This window comes from Penicillium oxalicum, chromosome I (genome assembly GCF_001723175.1).
Source record: "Penicillium oxalicum strain HP7-1 chromosome I, whole genome shotgun sequence".
Lineage (NCBI taxonomy): Eukaryota > Fungi > Ascomycota > Eurotiomycetes > Eurotiales > Aspergillaceae > Penicillium > Penicillium oxalicum.
Genome location: NC_064650.1, coordinates 2,619,248 through 2,639,050, shown reverse-complemented (window position 1 = coordinate 2,639,050; position 19,803 = coordinate 2,619,248). Strand labels below are relative to the sequence as shown.

The 19,803-nt window shown below is 41.0% G+C and overlaps 5 protein-coding genes across 5 annotated transcripts; 3 read left to right on the top strand and 2 right to left on the bottom strand.

Moving 5' to 3' along the window:
* Positions 1-414: 414 nt before the first annotated feature.
* POX_a00886 (uncharacterized protein) lies at positions 415-902 on the bottom strand (the record flags this gene model as incomplete). Its single annotated transcript, XM_050109822.1, has 2 exons — positions 415-483; positions 549-902. The coding sequence occupies 2 exons, from the start codon at positions 900-902 to the stop codon at positions 415-417; spliced, it is 423 nt and encodes a 140-aa protein (XP_049973590.1).
* Positions 903-8,335: 7,433 nt separating this feature from the next.
* POX_a00885 (uncharacterized protein) lies at positions 8,336-9,250 on the top strand (the record flags this gene model as incomplete). Its single annotated transcript, XM_050109821.1, has 2 exons — positions 8,336-8,713; positions 8,768-9,250. 2 exons carry the CDS (start codon positions 8,336-8,338, stop codon positions 9,248-9,250), a joined length of 861 nt encoding a protein of 286 aa, XP_049973589.1.
* Positions 9,251-10,993: 1,743 nt separating this feature from the next.
* On the bottom strand, positions 10,994-11,831 carry POX_a00884 (uncharacterized protein; the record flags this gene model as incomplete). The annotated part of the gene is made up of 3 exons (XM_050109820.1): positions 10,994-11,130; positions 11,183-11,286; positions 11,347-11,831. The coding sequence occupies 3 exons, from the start codon at positions 11,829-11,831 to the stop codon at positions 10,994-10,996; spliced, it is 726 nt and encodes a 241-aa protein (XP_049973588.1).
* A 4,849-nt stretch (positions 11,832-16,680) lies between these two features.
* Positions 16,681-16,842, top strand: POX_a00882 (uncharacterized protein; the record flags this gene model as incomplete). The annotated part of the gene is made up of 1 exon (XM_050109819.1): positions 16,681-16,842. The coding sequence occupies one exon, from the start codon at positions 16,681-16,683 to the stop codon at positions 16,840-16,842; it is 162 nt and encodes a 53-aa protein (XP_049973587.1).
* Positions 16,843-19,228: 2,386 nt separating this feature from the next.
* On the top strand, positions 19,229-19,488 carry POX_a00881 (uncharacterized protein; the record flags this gene model as incomplete). Its single annotated transcript, XM_050109818.1, has 2 exons — positions 19,229-19,244; positions 19,301-19,488. The coding sequence occupies 2 exons, from the start codon at positions 19,229-19,231 to the stop codon at positions 19,486-19,488; spliced, it is 204 nt and encodes a 67-aa protein (XP_049973586.1).
* Positions 19,489-19,803: the final 315 nt, after the last annotated feature.

Sequence of the window (19,803 nt, the reverse complement as noted above, 5' to 3'; positions counted from 1 at the left end):
GATTGGGATTAGGATTGGGATTGGGATTGGGATTGGGATCCCTTTGAGGTGATCCAATTTTTTGTTCCCATCATTCTTTCAACAGAAATTAGTTTTGGCTGATTTTGATCCTGGCTACTGGTTTTCTTGATCCTATTATTGTACATTGTAGTCCAACCATTCGGCGGGGATCCATTTGGATTATCCATGTTCCTCCACGGGGCATACACCCAAATACCTTTGACGGGTTTCCACTTTGCGGTTCGTGAAGTAATAACCAAATAGGCGCAGTCCTCAGTCGTATGGCCCTTCCTTCCACAAAAGGAACAATTACCGTTCGGAGCGATCTGATTTGGGCCTTTAGTCCATTCTTTTGCCCATTCCTATAGCGATTTACCTCTCGGGGGCATATGTTTGAATAGTAGGTATTCATACTTAGTTGATGAGGATGAGGATAAGGAAGATAGTGAGGATAATAGCGAAATTGGTAGGGAGCGTAGGGGCCTAGCAACTGTAGTAGCTATAAGGGTTGAGAATCGGTAACTGACGATTTCAAGCTCATGAATTACCTCTGTGAAGGTTCGAAAAAGGTCTAGGGCGGTGATTTTTGCGATATTTTCGTATCTGTTGGAATAGTCTGCTAATCTAGCAGCTACAAAGGTTAGGATATCACTTTGTAATTCATCCAGAAGTAGGGAAACGATTATGCCTGGGGCAAGTCGGACTTCTTCTGTTGCTTTGGTGTAGGCACTGCGAAATTCATGCACAAAATCGATCGCCGATAGGTAGTTAGCCCGGTAGGTTCGTAGAACCCTAGTCACCTTTTTTTTGCTAGGAATGAAGCCGGTGGTATGGAGGGCCTTTTTCAAGCTAATGACATATTCATCAGCGAATTCGCATCGGAATCTCATAGCCTTGACCATTGCATCGATCTCCTTCGAAACAGATTGTTGAAGCCACATTTGTATAGCATAGGAGTGTTCGACCCATATCTCTGCTTCGGCAGATGTAACCTTAGGTCTGTCGCATTTTAGGTTAACGAGGCGATAGAGTCCTTTCTTTTTAAGGATCTAGCATGCATCTCTAAACCAATCCTCAAAGTCTTCTGTTCTTTCCAGCATATCCAGCGAATTTAGGGTGAATTCTTTAGGGGCACCAGTAAGTTAGTTCACTAGCTAGCCTCGGGATTTCAGGGTAAAGAAGTTGCTATAATCCTCGCGAGATACAGGAAATTCCTCAACACCGGCCGCTTAGCCGAGGTCTTCTTCAGCCATAGTTGGTATTCAGGGATATAATAGAGATTTGGGTAAATTTAATGATTTAGGTGGTTTGGGGGTGAAATTTGGTAAGAGGGAAGGTTTGTGGGGGATATATATGGTGTTGTTGTTAGTGTGTTGTAGTAGGGTCTGAAGTGAGAGATATTGATATTGTGGTGGTCCTAACAAACATCAACAGACGCGTCTTTTCTTTTTGTTGATATTGAATTTGGCTTCCACAGCCTGGTTGAATTTGTTATATTTGATAGGTTTCTGGCTTCCACAGCCTGGTTAAATTTGTTGTATTTGATAGGTTTCTGGCTTCCACAGCCTAATTGGATTTGTTGATTTATATTAGATTTGATGATTTGAATTTGAATTTGGTGATTTAGTGATTTTGGTGATTATAGCTTCCACAGCCGAATTTAATGAATTTGGTAATTAAAAATTTGAGAACTTATGGTTTTCACAAATTCAGGCCTCACTATTACGATCGGGCTCATAACCTGATAGACCTACAGGTCTACAAGGCAAGGAAGCAATCTGGAGGCGAGACAACTGGGATTGTGAAGTCTAGAGAGAGGGAAGAAGAGAGAGAGAGGGAAAACCCATAAGCGGGAGAAAAACCCTCAAGGCACATGACTGCTGCTGGACCTAGCAAACATCTGGAGAGGGCAAACTCTCTCAGATAAGGTTCTTTTTAATAAGGTCTCTGATCAAATAGTATCTCGTGCTGATCTAGGATAATTTTGGGCTGACTTTGGGGTTTATAATAGTCGTGATGGTATTGTCGGAATTATAAAATAGGGTGATTGGGATATTTTTGTCGAATTCTTTATCTTGGTTTAATGGGGGTATAAGTAAAAGGTTAGTAGCAATTTTGGCAAGGTAAAGTCCCTCTTTCGCTACGGTCGCAAGGGTATAGTATTCGGCTATAGTCGATGAGGCTACTACGATATCTTGTCTTTTTGAGCTCTATGAGATTGGGGTACTAGTAAAGAACTAAATATATGCTTCGGTAGATTTTCCATCCTCTGTATTAGCGTACGATAAGTCGACAAATCCTTCTAGATCCTTTAAGGGTTCTTTTCTAAATGGGATTCCTAAATTTATAGTGCCTACAAGGTATTATAACAAAACTTTGTACGCTACTATATCATCTTTTCTCGGGTGTGCGTTGCGGCGCTGTAGTTTAGACACGGTCGCTGTAATATCTGGGCGCATTTTGATTAAGAGCTAACTAATCTTTCCTATCATTTTGGTATAGGCACCCTGATCGAATGCGTTATCCTCTGTTAGATTATTTGGATGGGGGATTTTCCAAGAGGGATTCATTAGAATTAGCGAAGGATTGCAATTTTCATAGCCCTTATTGATAGACCTACAGGTCTACAAGGCAAGGAAGCAATCTGGAGGCGAGACAACTGGGATTGGGAAGTCTAGGGAGAAGGAAGAAGAGAGAGAGAGGGAAAACCCACGATAGGGGAAAAACCCTCAAGACACATGACCGCTGCTGGGCCTAGCAAACATCTGGAGAGGGCAAACTCTCTTACTTATCATAGATTAAGTTTGTCAAATAAGCCTATTAGCTTATAAAGATATAGCTAGAGGGTTCTTTAATTATATCATATCCAAGGAATCTTTTGAATAGGAGGGTCTTTAGTTTTCTTTTATTTGAAAGGCCCTTTTTCATAGAGTTCAATTGATCCTTATATCTAGTCGCAAGGATATTATCTATATAGATTATAATAAATATGTATGGTCCTTGTTAGTAAATATATAGTTCGGAGGGGATTAGAGAGAGGCCTAGGCTAGATAGGTTATCTTTGAAAAGTTTATGCTAGAGGTGTCCTGCTTATCGTAATCTATAAAGCGCTTGGTTTAGTATATACTAGATCTTCTCCTTTTGGCTAAATTATTTATGTCTAGTTAGTTGCTTTATGAATATGATACGGTTGTTAATAGCGGTATTGAGGTAGGCTCTAATTATATCCTACTGTTCCTTTTTCTAATTGCGGATAGTAGCTATAGTAATAAATAACTTGGCCGATGTATCTAAGAAACTAGGGTATATCTTTCGTTAGGTTGGAAGTCTACGCCTAGACTTTGGCGGTTACTATATACGACCTATCTAGCACAGAATTCTAGGATATATCCTTCGTATCCTGTTTAATATTATAGACCTATTTACCTAGAAGGATTTTGGTACCTTTTAGGGGTTTAGTTACTAAAGTTATTATATTAGATAATTTAAACTTCTTTAATTAGGTCTCTTCGGCTTTAAGCTATTAATTAGCGAATTAGGATTTTATAGCTTCCCTATAGGTTTAAGGGATTTTGACTATTGCCGACCGTATTATCTTAGTAGCCGTGCTTAATATACTAGGTCTAATTAAGTTATCTTTAGTAGACGTAGCAAGCATAAACTTCCTTTCGTTCTCTCTTTATGCTCTTCCTTAACTAGTCCTTTTATAGTATATCTAACTATTCCTTCTATAAGTTATCTCGGAGTATATCTCTATAGGCTTCTTCTTACTAGAGAGATAGAGCGTCTCCGGTCGCTCGTGAAATCTAGTTAATTTATCGTGATAGTATCGATAGGGTCCGCTAATAAAGCTTATAATATTAGGTAGCTACGGAACCTCTAGGAATTACTACTAGAGGGGGGAGTTATAGTTAAATTAATTAGGATAGTGTCTTAGACTTTTTAATAGTAGGATTTAGGTTAGATTCTAGCGTAGGTAGGAATTATCCTAGTATAGTCCTTCTCTTAATTAACGGGATTAGACTATCCGGTTCTAGCGTAAAAAATTCCTCCCTAGTTAGGAATTAGGTCTCTAGGGATTTAGATTTCAGGATCCGGTCGAGTATTAGGGCTCTTTTCCTTAGTTATATCGGTAAAATTTTGCGATATTAGGAAGGTTATAAAATTAGGATATTTTAGTCCTCTAGTATAGTTAGTAGTATACTTAGAGGGATTAGAGCGGGTTAGGGAAAAATTCGTCCCTCGCGTAATTCTAGGTCTTTTAGGAATTAGACTTAAGGAGGTAGAAGATTATATCCCCTTCCTCTTTCCTATTAGAGAGGTAGAATTTTTAGAGTATAGGAAGTTTGTGAAATTTGATTTCTTCGTAGGTATCTAGGCTTATATTAGAGTAGGTGTTACGGTCGGGATCTTTATAGTGTCGTTATCCGCGCGGGTAGTCTTTTAGGTAGGCCTATTTGATCGTTTCACGGTTATATCGGTTATCTTTTTGATATTTTAGATCTTTATATTATAGAACCTTTCTTGTATAATCTGTTTAATTCGATTATCTAGGTCTAATAGCAGTATGATAGTTCTTCCTAAAAGTCTATATCTCTTCTGATTATACTTTTCTCTTATATAGGTCGTAAATCCTATATTAGTAGCTATTCTTACTATTATATCTAACTAGGTATCTAATCTATACCCTCGGGGCCATCTTTTATCCTTAGGTTCGTTGTTCTTTTAGAATATAGATATAGGCTTTAGAATACTAGATACGTAAAAACCCTAAATCGATTAGTTACTTTACCCTAGAGCTATTAGTATTATACTAGTACTTACTCTATCTTTCTAAAGGGGACAATTTTTTATTTAGTTTGCGGATTCGGTTTATAATATAGGCAGTAGTAACTATAGCTTTAGGCTATAAAAATACGGAGCTTAGGGCGTAGCTACTATAAGGGTTCGGGCCCCCTATATAATAAGATATCCAGAGCTTTTAGCAATACTATTTTGTTTTATGGTAAGAGGCGCTTATTAAGAAAGTGTAACCCTTCTGCTTAGCCTATTCTTTGAATTTGAAGAAACTTCTATCTCTATCTGTGCGGATTTCGGAAGGCTAAGTGCTAGTAGAAGTAAAGATACGCTTTAGTATTTAGATTAGGATATCCGAGGCTTAGCCTTTTATCTTTATTAGAATAGCCTATCTAAACCTAGTAGCATCGTTAACTACGATTAGGACGTGTAATATATTCCCGATTCTAAGGGGGGTGCATAGCTAGATATTAATATAGATAAATTCCTATAGTATCTCAGAGCGTGTCTAGTTTATATAGGATATATCCTCTTGGATTTTGTAATCTTGTAAGCTTTATAATTAAAATATTCGTTACTATAGACCTCCTCACCGATTTTGTGATAGTTGATTTTTGCGGTAGGCTATCTAATATAACCTAGACGGTAATAGGCTACTTCTAGTAAAATTATGGTAAAGGAATATACGGTCGCTATAATTAGGGGGGCCTTCTTTTCGTACGCTATAGATAGTTTAATTAAAGTAGCCTTTAGAAATAGGATACCTCGTTTCCTGTATACGTATACTATAATCTTTTGTTTATTATCTAGGTTACAAAAATATTCTCCTAGTCTTTCTAGCCTATTTTGTGTCCTTGTATATTTAGGTCGTGGATAGGAGGTTAAAGTTACCTATTAGTATATATTCGTATTATATATCAAGGGTTTTGTGCCTTCTAGGAGGATTAATTTAATTCGAGCGATCGCTTTTCTAAGAGATTTAACAGTTCTTCTATCAGAGGTCTAGTATTAATAGCTATATAGGTTACTTTGGAATTTCATAATTATATTTCTATTAATACAAATCGAGCGTGATATACCTAAGTTAACGATCTACTTAGTAGAGGGTTTCTTTTAATTAAGGCTATAGCAAGCTAGGGATCTAGGCGGTCAGCGAAGTCGAATTCTACTACTATAAGGCGTAGTAGTACTTATCTTCTTCTTTACTAGCCTATATTACTATATTTGCGCTCGTATTATTATCTATATCCTCCTGTATTAGTATCTTCCTCTTCAAGATCCCTTCTATATAGTTAGGATTAGGGTTAGGCCCCTTTAAGGTAATCGAATTCTTGTTCCTATTATTCTTTCTAATAGAAATTAGTATTATTAGATTTTATTAGCTCTTCTAAGGATTTTGGGTTTAGGTAGAATTCTAGGTGTTACCCCTGTTCTTCTTAATTCTGTTTATATATTATAGTCCACCCTTCTAGCGGTAGTCTATTTAGATTGTCTATATTCCTCTATAGGGTATTTACCTAGATACCTTTAATAGGCTTCTAATCTAGGGTTCGCGATATAATAACTAAATAGGCGTAGTCCTTAGTATATAGCCTTTTCTTCCGTAAAAGAAGTAGTTACCGTTCGGGGTAACCTGATTTAGGCCTTTAGTCTATTCTTTTACCTATTCCTATAGCGATTTACCTCTCGGAGGTATATACTTTAACGGAGGTATTTATATTTGTCTACGAGGGTTTTGAAGATTTTCCGGTTATCGTGTTATAACGCTCGAGAATTAGTAATTTATAATTTCTAGTTTATAGATTACCTTAGTAAAGGTTCGGAAAAGGTCTAGTGCTATAATCTTTGTAATATTTTCGTATCTATTAGAATAATCTACTAGTCTAGTAGCTATAAAGGTTAGGATATTACTTTGCAATTCATCAAGAAATAGGGAAACGATTATACCTAGGGTAAGTTAGACTTCTTCCGTTGCTTTAGTATAGGTACTACGAAATTTATATACAAAATCGATTACTGATAGGTAGTTAGCTCGGTAGGTTCGTAGAACCCTAGTTACCTTCTTTTTGCTAGGAATAAAGCCGGTAGTATAGAGGGCCTTTTTTAAGCTAATAATATATTTATTAGCGAATTCGTATCGGAATCTTATAGCTTTGACTATTATCGATATCCTTCGAGATAGATTGTTAGAGCTATATCTGTATAGTATAGGAGTATTCGACCTAAGTTTCTGCTTCGTCAGATATCTTTAGGCCTATTATATTTTGGTTAACGAGGCGATAGAGTCCTTTCTTTTTAAGGATTTAGTATATATCTCTGAACTAGTCCTCGAAGTCTTCTGTTCTTTCTAATAATTTAAGTAGGTTAAGGGTAAATTCTTTAGGGGCGCTAGTAAGTTAGTTTACTGCTAGCCTCGGGATTTTAGGGTAAAGAATTTGCTATAGTCCTTACGAGATATAGGGAATTCTTTAACCCCGGCCGCTTAGCCGAGATCTTCTTTAGCTATGGTTAGTATTTAGGAATTGATTAAGGTTTAGGTAAATTTGATGATTTAGGTGATTTGGATAGGATTTAGGGATAGAATTTAGTAAGAAGGGAGGTTTATAGGGGATATATAGTGTTGTTATTATTATATTATAGTAGGGTTTGAAGTGAAGATGTTGATGTTGTGTAGTCCTAACAAACATCAACAGACGCGTCTTTCTTTTGTTAATATTGATTTGGCTTCTATAGCCTGGTTGATTGTGTTGTATTTGGTGAATTTCTGGCTTCTATAGCCTAGTCGAGTTTGTTGAATTTATATTAGGTTTGATGATTTGAATTTGAATTTGGTGATTTGGTGATTATAGCTTCTATAGCCGAATTTGATGGGTTTAGTGATTGAAAATTTAGAACTTGCGGTTTTCACAAATTTAGGCCTTACTATTGCGATCGGGCTTATAACCTGATAGACCTATAGGTCTATAAGGCAAGGAAGTAATCTAGAGGCGAGACAACTGGGATTGGGAAGTCTAGGGAGAAGGAAGAAGAGAGAGAGAGGGAAAACCCACGATGGGGGAAAAACCCTTAAGACACATGACCGCTGCTGGGCCTAGCAAACATCTGGAGAGGGCAAACTCTCTCACATATTTATGTCCCTTTTCTCCGTAGCGTCGACATGAGCCCATATCTGGATAGGCAATCGTTACATTATTGTGCGGAGGCGCCTTCTGACACGTCCAAATCTTAATGGCCTAGCTGATACCCAATAAAGACGTTCGATTACATCGAGCTAGGCGTAGCCGATGTGATTGTGTGAAGTCACTGCAGAAGCTGAAAGTTTTGCTTTACTCTCATTGGCAGTGCGTGAGCCTCACCAACTCGTCTTGGCACCAAGGGTTGAACCCCACATATAGCGTTCCTCGTATCGCCGAGCTGATTTTTGTGACCTTGCGCCCTCGATATCAGTTGTCCGCCTTTCTCTTCTGCTACCAGAGCCTAAGTTCACCCACATGTTCTTCGCCCCAAAATTTTCCACGCTCTGGTCAATTCTGCGACAATGCATCCATATGTAACTGAACCAGAACACATTCCAGCCACTGACTTGTATGCGGATGTCCCGCTCTACGGACGGTATCGGCCCAAGCCAGGCGAATTTTCCGTTAAGCCAGAGCACATTGGGTGCCATTCTGCTGAGTCAATCCGATACTGGGAGTCAGTACTTAGCCTATGTGATGAAAGTACCCGAATCTATCCCGCAGACGAAGGTGGGCGTGACGTTTTCGCACTTGGAAATGTTATTGTCAAATCGAGTCATCTTCACAACACACCAGAGATCGATTATTCGTTCGCCGATGCAAATGAGGTCCAGGCTATTTCTATCGCCAAAGGCGTACTCGGAGGTATCAGAGTACCGGAGATATACTTTGCTGGGAAGGTATTGCTTCTCCAGTGCCTTTATTTTATATCCTTAATACTTACACTACCTCAGATACGTGGTCGCCAAGTACTTATCCAAGAGAGACTTCCAGGCGTTGCTCTGAGTGTTGCATGGCCGTACCTTTCAGGGACTCAAAAGCAGTCCTTTAAAGAGCAAGCACGAACAATACTACGACAGCTGCATACCATCAAGCCCTTTGACGGACGCCGGGCTCGGTCCCATGTTGTCCAAGATCCTAATATTTTCAGTAATGGTCGGATCAATCCCCTGGAAGGAGAGATAATCCTTTCCGACATCAATAATGACGCGGACTTGAGCTTTATGCACAATGATTTTACCCAATCCAATTGCATTGTCGACAATGACAAGATCGTGGGACTTATCGATTGGGAAATGGCTGGATTCTTTGGTTGGAAGACGGCTGGCGAAATTCATCGAAAGATTCGGACTCCTCAAAGGGAGCATTTCGTGAATGCGTCTTTGAGTGAAGAGAGCCTCCAGGATATTATGTTCTGGAACGACCTTTACGACTGAGATTCTGGATTTCAAGGTCAACAGATGTCATCATAAAAGGAAGAACTGCTCCGGTACGTCCTCACAAAATTAGGTCAGAGGATTAATTCCATATCACTTTGCCAGCATTATGTGTCAGATTCCCAGCATAGTGGAAGTTTAAGGGAAATTCCTATATAGAAATCTTCACGCAGCTGTTGAGATAATTTCACCAGCCACCAGGCTGCCAATTCTCTGTAGTAGTCTACCTAGGTAGGAAAGAAGTATAGTATCCCACCGTGTTGATCATCAAAATTGTAGTATAGAAGTGAATGGCCAATCTCATTACGTAGTCCCTGCCACCCTGTTTTGGTGTGCGACACTCTTTTGGTGTCTCGCTGCCTCCACCACTAGGGACGGAAAGGCTAAAATAGCAAATCAGGGTTATTTTCCACTGACACTGTTTTAGGTCTCCCAAAAAAAAATTGTGCACAATAATCCTAGCGGTTTGATCCGTAACCATATTGTAAGCAACCATGTCGTTCACTGATTCACTATGGTCAATAACTGAACACCCTTAAAATACTGATCTCACCTATTTTGAGTGACCTTCGCTCACCCTATACATGAAAATGAGCTGGTGACGGTAATTTTATGAGTGCCTTGGCGTGACATTTGATATAACAGGACAATGCTATCTATTTAAAGAGATTTATGTGTCCCCTTTCCGCATCGAAAATAAAAATATCCGAGGGCCTGTTTTTTTCGAGCTCCTCCTTCCAAGCAGCTTTAAAAAAACCAATCTAAGCCTACTATCTGACGCGTCCGTTCTATCAGAGAAAGCTCAAAACGCAGGACATCAATTTTTAACGGCTGCTTTAGAAAAGGCCCAATTGGATAACCCCTCCATTAGAAAGTTGGTTCGTCAAAGACAGTACCGCCGCAAGACAAACATGATGAAAAAGGCATTTGAATATAGCAAGATGTGTGATGCGGATGTATGCGTAGGTATTCGCATGCGAGAGACACGTCGGATCCATATCTTGTCCGCGGACACTTCCGGCTTTTGGGCGTTTATCCCCTTGCACTTGGTATGTAAACACGGAATCGTAGCATGCAGAATGAACGCTGACTTGGCAGAGCTCCTATTACCCTACCCCAACTGTGATGACATATCGCGATTGCAAGATAGCCAAAGAAGAAGTAGCTTCTAAGGACCTATGATAAGTTCTTCCTAGCGTTGTCTCATGAATAAAGGACTACATTTGACTCAGTGCATTCTTCATAACTCTATGAATCATCTAGAACAGGGGATGTTGCGGTGCTTTGATATGCCCGTGTACTGGCCAGGCATCAAGTATATCAAGCTGACTATATTTGAGGGATTTTTACAGTGACTGTGGTTGACTCCGTTGTAATCAATAAAACAGCACTCCAGATTCCACCATATCCCGTTATTATATGTCATTTCTTCCCTGGTGTCGAATCTAACAAATCGCGGCTCTTTTGTGCCAAAGCATATAGTATAAATATAGCAACTAGGCTTGAAAAGCGCCAGAGAAGGTCATGTATAATATAGCCGTGCTATATCATTAATTCGACACGCTGCGAGATAGAAGTATATACGTTCTTGGGGTGGTCGTGAGAAGGTAGAGATACTCTGTCTCTACCGAGTCATGGTCCGAACCATTGTCTGTGTTCTCCGCACATCCATTGAGCTCTAGGAGGAAATGGAAGAGGACGTTTTGCTCGATCTAGACCCACGTTAGCGTTCTCATCAAGATTCTACTTAGTCTTAATTGCCGATGGCTTGTCCTCCATGAGGCTAATAGCTTTGATGTCGTGCAGCACTATACGCAGGATGTGACGCATGCCTTCCGATTTGATCCCTATGTAGGGCGTCACCTCCTCGAAATTCCGATCTAATGATGTGATAAGTATTGATTCAGTCGCTTGCACAAAGATACTACGTACCAAAACGTTCACGGACAATGAATGTATATCCAGCATAGTCGTCTAGACCACTATGGGTCTCCACCTGCTCTGCTATCTTGTATTTGCATACTTCCTTGTCCCCGCTACACGCAATGTTAGTCGTTTTCTAAGAAGGGATGAGAAGGGGAGTTGGTGGCTCATACATTTCCATGACCGGCTTGAATTGGGCTATCGAGGCCCACTTTTCGAACGATTTGAAATCATCCGGGGTAGTAAAGATCGGGCTACCGAGATCAATTCCATCTGCTACCTGAGCGCCATCCTCCTTTTTATTGCTTGCTGGACAAGATTGAGCAGGCTTGGTTGCCACAGAGAGTTCAGCTGAAGCACATTCATCGCGAGTGAGCTTCATCAGCAACTTCTTTAGTCGAGCCATGTCGGGGCTGGATAGGGACTGGTCCTGGGAGACAGGAGTATTTGGAGGCTCTCTGCTGGTAAGTTCGAGCAGCGTCTTCCCAAGAAACATACCAAAGGGATACTGCAGATCCTTCAAGACAGCCTGAGACGTGGCCGTTCCCTTTGTTGGACTATCCGGGGGCGTCAGGCCTTGGTGACCAGGAGAGGAAGTCTCCAATGTCACGTGGTGCTCAACAGAAGGCAAATCTGGGCTTCTCTGAACAGGCGCCATGTTGCTTGTTCCAGCCGACAGGGTTTGTTGGTACGATGAACACACGATGAAGCGGGGATTTCCCAAAGCTGATGTGAACGACCACAACGAATTCCACTGGCCTGAAAGGTAGTTCCCATTTATATCGTCGCCAACCCCTTCGTCCGTTGAAATCATTTCACAAATGAATCCCTAAGCGTATTGCATGAATTTGGATGCATGATCGGAGTAGTAGGAGTAGTAGGAGTAGTAGGAGTAGTAGGAGTAGTAGGAGTAGTAGGAGTAGTAGGAGTAGTAGGAGTAGTAGGAGTAGTAGGAGTAGTAGGAGTAGTAGGAGTAGTAGGAGTAGTAGGAGTAGTAGGAGTAGTAGGAGTAGTAGGAGTAGTAGGAGCAGTAGGAGCAGGTACTAGGGAGGGATAGAAGCGGGTAGCGGGAGGAAGCCTATAGCTTTACGCGCGTCATAGGTCATTAGTCACATAAGGCTTTTCTATTAGCCCTTAATATCGAGAAGGTGCTATAAGCAAAAGTAGAGAATAGGTGCTTTCCCCGCCGTAATATAGGCGGCCCGTGCCTAGCCGGTGCCCCACGGACGGCTATATATTACGCGAATCCACTTTCGCCCTTAACCTTCGCCACCTCCCTCAACAAGTTTTAGAGAACTTGAAGAAGCGCCTACCGAAGTGCGAACCCTATATACTTACTTATTGCGACTCAATTTAGGTAACGTCATAGTCCAAGACGGAAAGGTTATTAGTATACTTAGCTAGGAATACGCTACCTTCTTCCCTATTTAGTATAAGTATATTTCGGCCTCTTTTAGATCTACAGACATAGATATAGAACAGAGGGGTTACTCTAGGAGCGATTAGAGGTATATAGCGAGGCGCACGAAAATACTAAGGCTTTCTAGACGGATATATATAATCTAAGACAGTACCCAAATCTAGACGAGAAAGGTCAAGAAACCTTAGTAAGATTATCCTAGACAATCTTAAACTAGTAAGAACACGAGCTCTCCAGAATTTCCTATTATATTAGCTAGGTACAGTACTTTTAGTCCCGATAATACCAATTTCAGTTATTTAATCACACTAGCTTTAGAAGTTTTATAATCTAGACAGAAATTTACGAAGAGGTTTCTTAGTATAATACAACTTAGGAGGACTAGAGTCAATCTTGACTCCGAGACAACACAGCCTTAAATAGCCACTCTTTATATCCAAGGATATTTCGTTTCAATTTCTAGTATATATCATAATAAGAGATATAGATACCGCTAAAAGCTATCCAAATACTATTACAGTACCCCAATCATCTATTATTCCCTCCGAAGCTATAACAGTAACCTAGATAAGGGCTAAACAGAACTATATCCAGGTAGCAGGCATAGGAACTTCTAAGACTATACAATCAAATTACTATCCTACAGAAATCTCTATCCCCTTTAGCTTATCTATTCGCGTATAAGGCTAGTCGCGTTATAGTAGAGTAATTTAATCCTCGCGCCTAAAATTTATATTAGGGTAGTAACTAACAGACGCGCCATAATACATACTCCAATTCATAAATCTAACTCTCTTAAGCTATTCCTTCTAGGGTTCTTAGGCCGTTCGCCTTTTACAGGTTCCGCGCACAATCCTTTAGTATAAAGAGCATATCAAGCCTTCTTTTACGCAGGCGAGCCTCCTCTACCAGATCTAAAATACAGGGAGATTCAAGCCCGAACGACGCTAGATATTTTATACTATAAGAAAGCCCTATATAGCTATTTCTATATTCGATTTCCGTATCAGTCGGTACTAATACAATAATATTATCTACTTCCTCTCGAACCTTTTCCTTATTAAGAGGCGTTAGGCCGAAAATCGGAAATCGTCTACGTCAGTCTTTTAGTCCTATAAATTAAAACTTAATATTATATACTCAGCGACGAACCGCTACTATATATAGAACAGAAAGGTATACCTCGACTTCTCGCACGGTAATTAGCCTAAAGAATAGAAGCCATCTCTTCTATCGACTACTTTTATTAAGATATACCGCTCTCATTCGGTCCTAAATAGCTATATCGCTTTCAAAAGCCTCCTTCTTAATAATAGGCTACTTATATATCTCTCCCCCGGATATATAATAGAGGGTTCTATCTCAGTCTTCTAGTCGTCGACCGATAAGTTAGCGTAGCCGTGATCTCAGGTATAGTATTTAGATAGTATAGGAGCTAGTTCGGTATCGTAAGCAAAGAAAAATACACTAGGCCGCTCTCTCAGAGACACCTAGGAAATATCAGAGATATATAGCGGCTAACTCAAGGTAGATTCTAATATTAAGTACTCAGAAGAGCCCCTTCCTTATTAGAAATATCCTTTAGTAGCACTAAACCGGATTCAGGATATATAAAGGACGTTACTATATCCAAATTCCTTACCTATAGAGCTCGCTAGCCACGGAAGCTTAACAGTTTCTCTTCTAGGTAAGCTAGCCCGGTATACCATATTCTATAGCCCTTAATATCAGGTAATATAGAAGAGGATATTAACAGGACAAGGGTAATTAAACTATAATATATTATTTAGAAATCAAAGCCTACTTACTAAATTATAAGTACTAAGGAGACAAAGAAAGGGATCATAGAAAGGCCCCTAAGTATATACTTATATAACTTAGATCCAAGAGCCAGTTAGTACCGAAAACCCTCGAGAACTAATCGGGTAGGGAGATAAGCCGCTATACTTACGCTAGAGGTAGTACCAGGAATAGTAGGCAAACAACGTACTATCTTTACCTAGCTATACTAACTTCGAAATTCACGATAAAGCGAGAGCAGGGAGGACAGGGAGCGCTCTATCTTTAAATAAGCTATTACCTAGGGTACTCTAAAAGTTTACCCAATTTAAGGTACCTAATAGCAGACTTCTAAGCGTATTAGCTAAGACCCCTCATTTATTACATACACAGGGTAGACGCATACCTATACGAGTTATTCATTATAGGTCTATAGCCAATAATAAGCAGTATATAACCGCTAGTCCCTTTATCGCCGGTCCGTTCCAGTATATAATCTAAGACATATATACAGTATCCGCGCTACGTCAAGATATAGTAGTACCGCAAAAGTCTAAGACTACCTAGAGCCTCCTTATTAAGGATATACCGCTAACTAACTCAAATATATAAGTAGTATAGCCACTATTTGCTAACAGAATAATTAACTTAATACTTTCGGGTTACCTTAGACTCTTACGGTACCACTAAGTAGGTTTAACTTTCTTAAGTTCCACGCAGTCTACTTATTAACAACTAGCGAATTCCCTCAAGCTTTTACCCGGCAGACTATACAAAAGTAGGAAAAGTGTATAGCCACGGAGTCTCAACAGACTACTCCCCTTCAAGTTTAGCAAGCTTTTAGCACCGAGACAGTATCTAGTATAGCCCAAGGTCACCTTTAAGAATAGGTAGATAAACCTAGAAATCGTCTACTCGCTTTTTGAAGCTTTGTCTCCGTTTATATAGAGGCTATTTCCCTCTAGTATTAGGTTAGCGTAGAATAAGATAATACAAATAGAATTAGCTTACGGAGTTTACATAGTTATATAGACTATATAAGAATACACTCACGCTTAAGGCCGTTCTTACCTAACATAGAAAAGTTTAAGAAAAGAACAAGTATATATTATACCATAGAATATTATATTAGGGCGCAGAGAGAAGATAATCCTAGTTATAGATATTTAATTATACTATAGCTCTAGTTAGAGTACTCGAGCGATAGCGCAACGACGAAATAGACACAAGAGTAGCCTATTCAAAAAGGCTAGAGTTTTTCCTCCGAGTGCAAATCTGATATATTATAGACTATTCGAGTTCGCTAATACGGGTAGATATATCTCTAATTCATCCATCCAGAGTTAATAATCAGAGATTCATCTTACCTAGTACTACTATATTTCATTTCACGAGATATTCAAATTCTCCGCTATCTAACTTGCTAATAGGAGTTATGCTTCTCTTTTAGAATCGAAGAAGCAAAGGATATCGATTCCGAGCGTAGCAGATCTCTACCAAAGCAGCGAGATTTATCAAATTCTCCCGCTATAAGCCAGAAAATTACCTTCTGCTACCCGTAAGATTGCCGCTAATACGATAAACTAGATAGGCGAACGGAATTAAACTTAAAAAAGGGTGGAGCTCGAAGATCATTAAGCCACGGAACAAGAGCGATAGTTTCCTAACGAAATTCTGAAACCGACAATATATGTACCTCAACCTCAACTAACCCATAACTAGCAAGGCAATTTTGGCTAGTCCTGTCCATACTGCAAAGTGTCTGGGTGCTCAGGAGATAGGGAGAACCGAAAGCTATAAGCTCGACAATGTACGCAGACCAGAACGTTTCCCCGCTAGGTTATCGGGCGGCTAGCGTGGCGGATCCAGAGTGTATAAGTGGTATCGACAATCGGCTGACCTCGATAATAGCCAAGAACGCGCTAAGCCTTTTTGGTAGCCGAGTGTCGATGTCAGGTTCTTAACTAGGCTTAGCGTCGCCTATATTACACACACAAAACAGAGTCGAAATGTTCCATTTTCACATCCCCCATACTAAATTCAACGCTATTGAAGCGACCGAGCAATCCTCCGAGATGGATACTCTAGATGAACACTTTGATCGTCTGATTCGGGAAAGGGAAGAGGCAGAAGAATTACAAGTAATCAAATATCTCCTAGATATCACGCGGATAGCCTGCAGATGTCCCACAGATATCCTATAGTTAACTAATCAATGCCTTAATATTCTAGTTACTTCCCCCCCTCCCTGGTCCAACGTATTTGACAAAGTCTTATCGTAATCCGCTTAGTACTACAGCGATTGAGTATGTTGAAGACTTGCCAGAGTATCCGACTACGAGCGAGACCGGAAGAAGCGGGGTATCTGGCAGATACTGGCCGAATAACTTATAATCCGGGGATCCTCCGCTCTGGCAAACGCGAAGACAAAGAAATAGTCCCAGATAACTGGCAGATACCGGCCGAATGACTTATAATCCGGGATTCTCCGCTCTGGTAAACGCGAAGACAAAGAAATAGTCCTAGATAACTGGCAGATATCTGGTCCTAGGGCTACCTACCTATTATCTACTTTATTTTCTTAACCACTGAATTCATATTATAAATTTTTGCAGAAGGTTGACTTTTCTGCCAAAAGCTCCTAGATATCTGGCAGACGTCTATTAGTCACTGTGCGACCACCCGGAATTTTTTTCCCGATTCTTCCGATATCGCTAGTAATCAATGTCTATGCTGGGAAAAATACAGAATTATAGGGTGGTCGTAATGCCAAGGTATTGCGCACGGGGCCACAACATAAGAAACTTAAGCCTAAAAGGGTAAATAAAATACCGATTATCGAGGTCAGATCCTCCGATTGTCGAACTCAGCTGTACCCTGGCGGATCCATTATGGGCTCCGTGTGAACCTACCATCCTCGGGGGTTGTGGACTCGATTGCCTCGGCGACCCGAACTCGACCGAACGCTCAACGCCAGACACGAGAGCGCTTGCACTCCACGAACAGATACAGTATGGACGCCTTTCGGTTCGTTTCCTCAATCGGCCGACTGCATGGATTCTCCTGTCCATCTCCATCGGCCTCCGGGCCTATGACCTTCGCTTTTCGTGAACGACCACGTCATTAATCTCCGTTTGGAGACCCCAACAATATAGACCGTTGACACCCAGGGTTCACTCCCTGGCGACCTTTGCCCCAATCCGGGATTCCACAGCCGTTACTGTAAATAGATATATACACACACTTTGTGTCATATCACAACTAGGTGGGACAAGATGACAACCTAAACTCAAACGCCAGGATCTCAACACCCTCGACGTAGTAACTATACAGGATATCACTTTTCCGACAAGGAAGCGCCTCGGAGACGCGCGCGAATAGCAAACACCTTGATGCCATTTTGGAAATATTGTTCCCGCTGGGCGGGCGAAGATCAAGGGCACGTACGGGACAAGGGGCTAATCATAGCGACCGTCGCGGGAAGCTTCGCCCGAAACTTTGAGGCTTTGAAAGAAGTACCCAACGAAGACTGGGCGGTGAGAGGGGCTGCGACGCGCCGAAGATTGAGTGGGTTATGATTGGACCTTCGATCGCTGGTCCCACAACAACTCCTTCCCATCGAAGATCACACCCTTCGTTATAGGAGAATGACGGGCGCTTACACGTTCCACCCATTGGAGAAACTTATATTCTTTGCCCAACGTAGCAATATAAGTTGCGGACTATTTTATGTCCCGGGAGAACAACTAAGTAACAGTCTCTAACAGATCTGGCAATCCCTATCGTACCAAGCAGTATGGCAGAACCGATTGGCATAGCCTCTGGCCTAGTGGCCCTGGTAACTTTCGCTTTTTAGTCTAGCGTCGGTCTCTATTACACCGTCCAGAGCTACTAAGGCCTTCCTAAACGCGTACGCGATTTGAACGAGGAACTTTAATCCTTGAATGAAGTTCTTGGCGGTCTTAACGAGACGCTCAGTTCTAATGACGGTTCCAAGTAGGCCTTGCAATTACTCGCGAGTCCTTGGCTCGCGCTACTCGCGAACCGGCTCGCAGGACTCGCGAGCCAAGGACTCGCGAGTTCGAGTCAGAAGGGCCGGCTCGCGAGTTTCTGACTCGACTCGCGAGCTTTTTATGATATAAGATTTTATACTACTAAGCTAAGTTACTCTGAAGAGGTTTATTACTAATAAGAAAAATTCTTCTTATATAGTATTAGGCCTTATAAAAGTAATTAAGATTAGAAAAAAAAAGTTGAAGGATAAAAATTTAATATTTATAACCTATTATATATTCTACTACTAAGTCTAATTATGTATCTAAGTCGAACTCCGCTATTTATACTAATCCTATTGCTAATTCGAACCCTGTTGCTAATATAAACCCTGCTACTAATATAAACCCTGTTACTAATATAAACCCTACTACTAAGCTAAACTTCGTCGCCTAGTTTGATCCTATTATAGGGTCTGGTCCTAATATATAGAAGTCTGCTATGAGCGAGAATCTAATAGCGACGCGGAGGGCCCTACTAATAAGGTTAACGTAGGCGTGCTAAAACGGAGCTATAGAGTACTCTATAAAGATAGGTTGACTTAGGACGAGGAAAGGCTCTGCGATATTGCTAGGGTCTGCGGTTAGTAAGGATCCGGTACTAAGCGGGGTGCTAAGGGACGATTTTGGGCTAGGGTCCTCGGTAGTAGCGATAAGGAATAAGGGTGCTATCTTTGCTAAGATTGTGGCCTCTACTAATCTTAGGTACGATATATGCCCTATATGCCCTGCGTGCCCTACGTGCCCTGTGTACCCTGCGTGCCCTATGTACCCTGTGTACCCTATGTACCCTGTGTACCCTATATGCCCTACGTGCCCTGTGTGCCCTGCGTGCCCTATGTGCCTTAGGTACTTTAGGTGCTGTGGGTGTCTTAGGTACCGTGGGTGTCTTAGGTGCCGTGGGTGTCTTAGGTGCTGTGGGTGTCTTAGGTATCTTGGGTGCTGTAGGTGTCTTGGGTGCCGTAGGTGTCTTAGGTGCTGTGGGTGTCTTGGGTACTAAGGGTGTCTTAGGTGCTAAGGGTGTCTTGGGTGCTAAGGGTGTCTTAGGTAGCCTATATTTCTAGGGTGCCCTACGTCTCTGGGGTGCCCTATATACCCTATAGTTCCTATAGTTCCTATAGTATAAACGGTAGACCTAGAGGCGGAAGATTATCCCTATTACTACGGTCCTGCTCTAGCTAAATCTTATTCGTCTAGCTAGTAGCTAGATTAATAAACCCTAGTATTACCTCCGATAGCCCTATCCTCTTCTAATTAAAGTATAAGAACTCCCTATATATCCTTAGCTCTATAGCTTCCTAGTACGTAAGAGCCTTAAGAAGTATATATTTCGCTCGTGCCCTCTAGGACCTAATAAACTAAGTAAAAACTATCTAGTC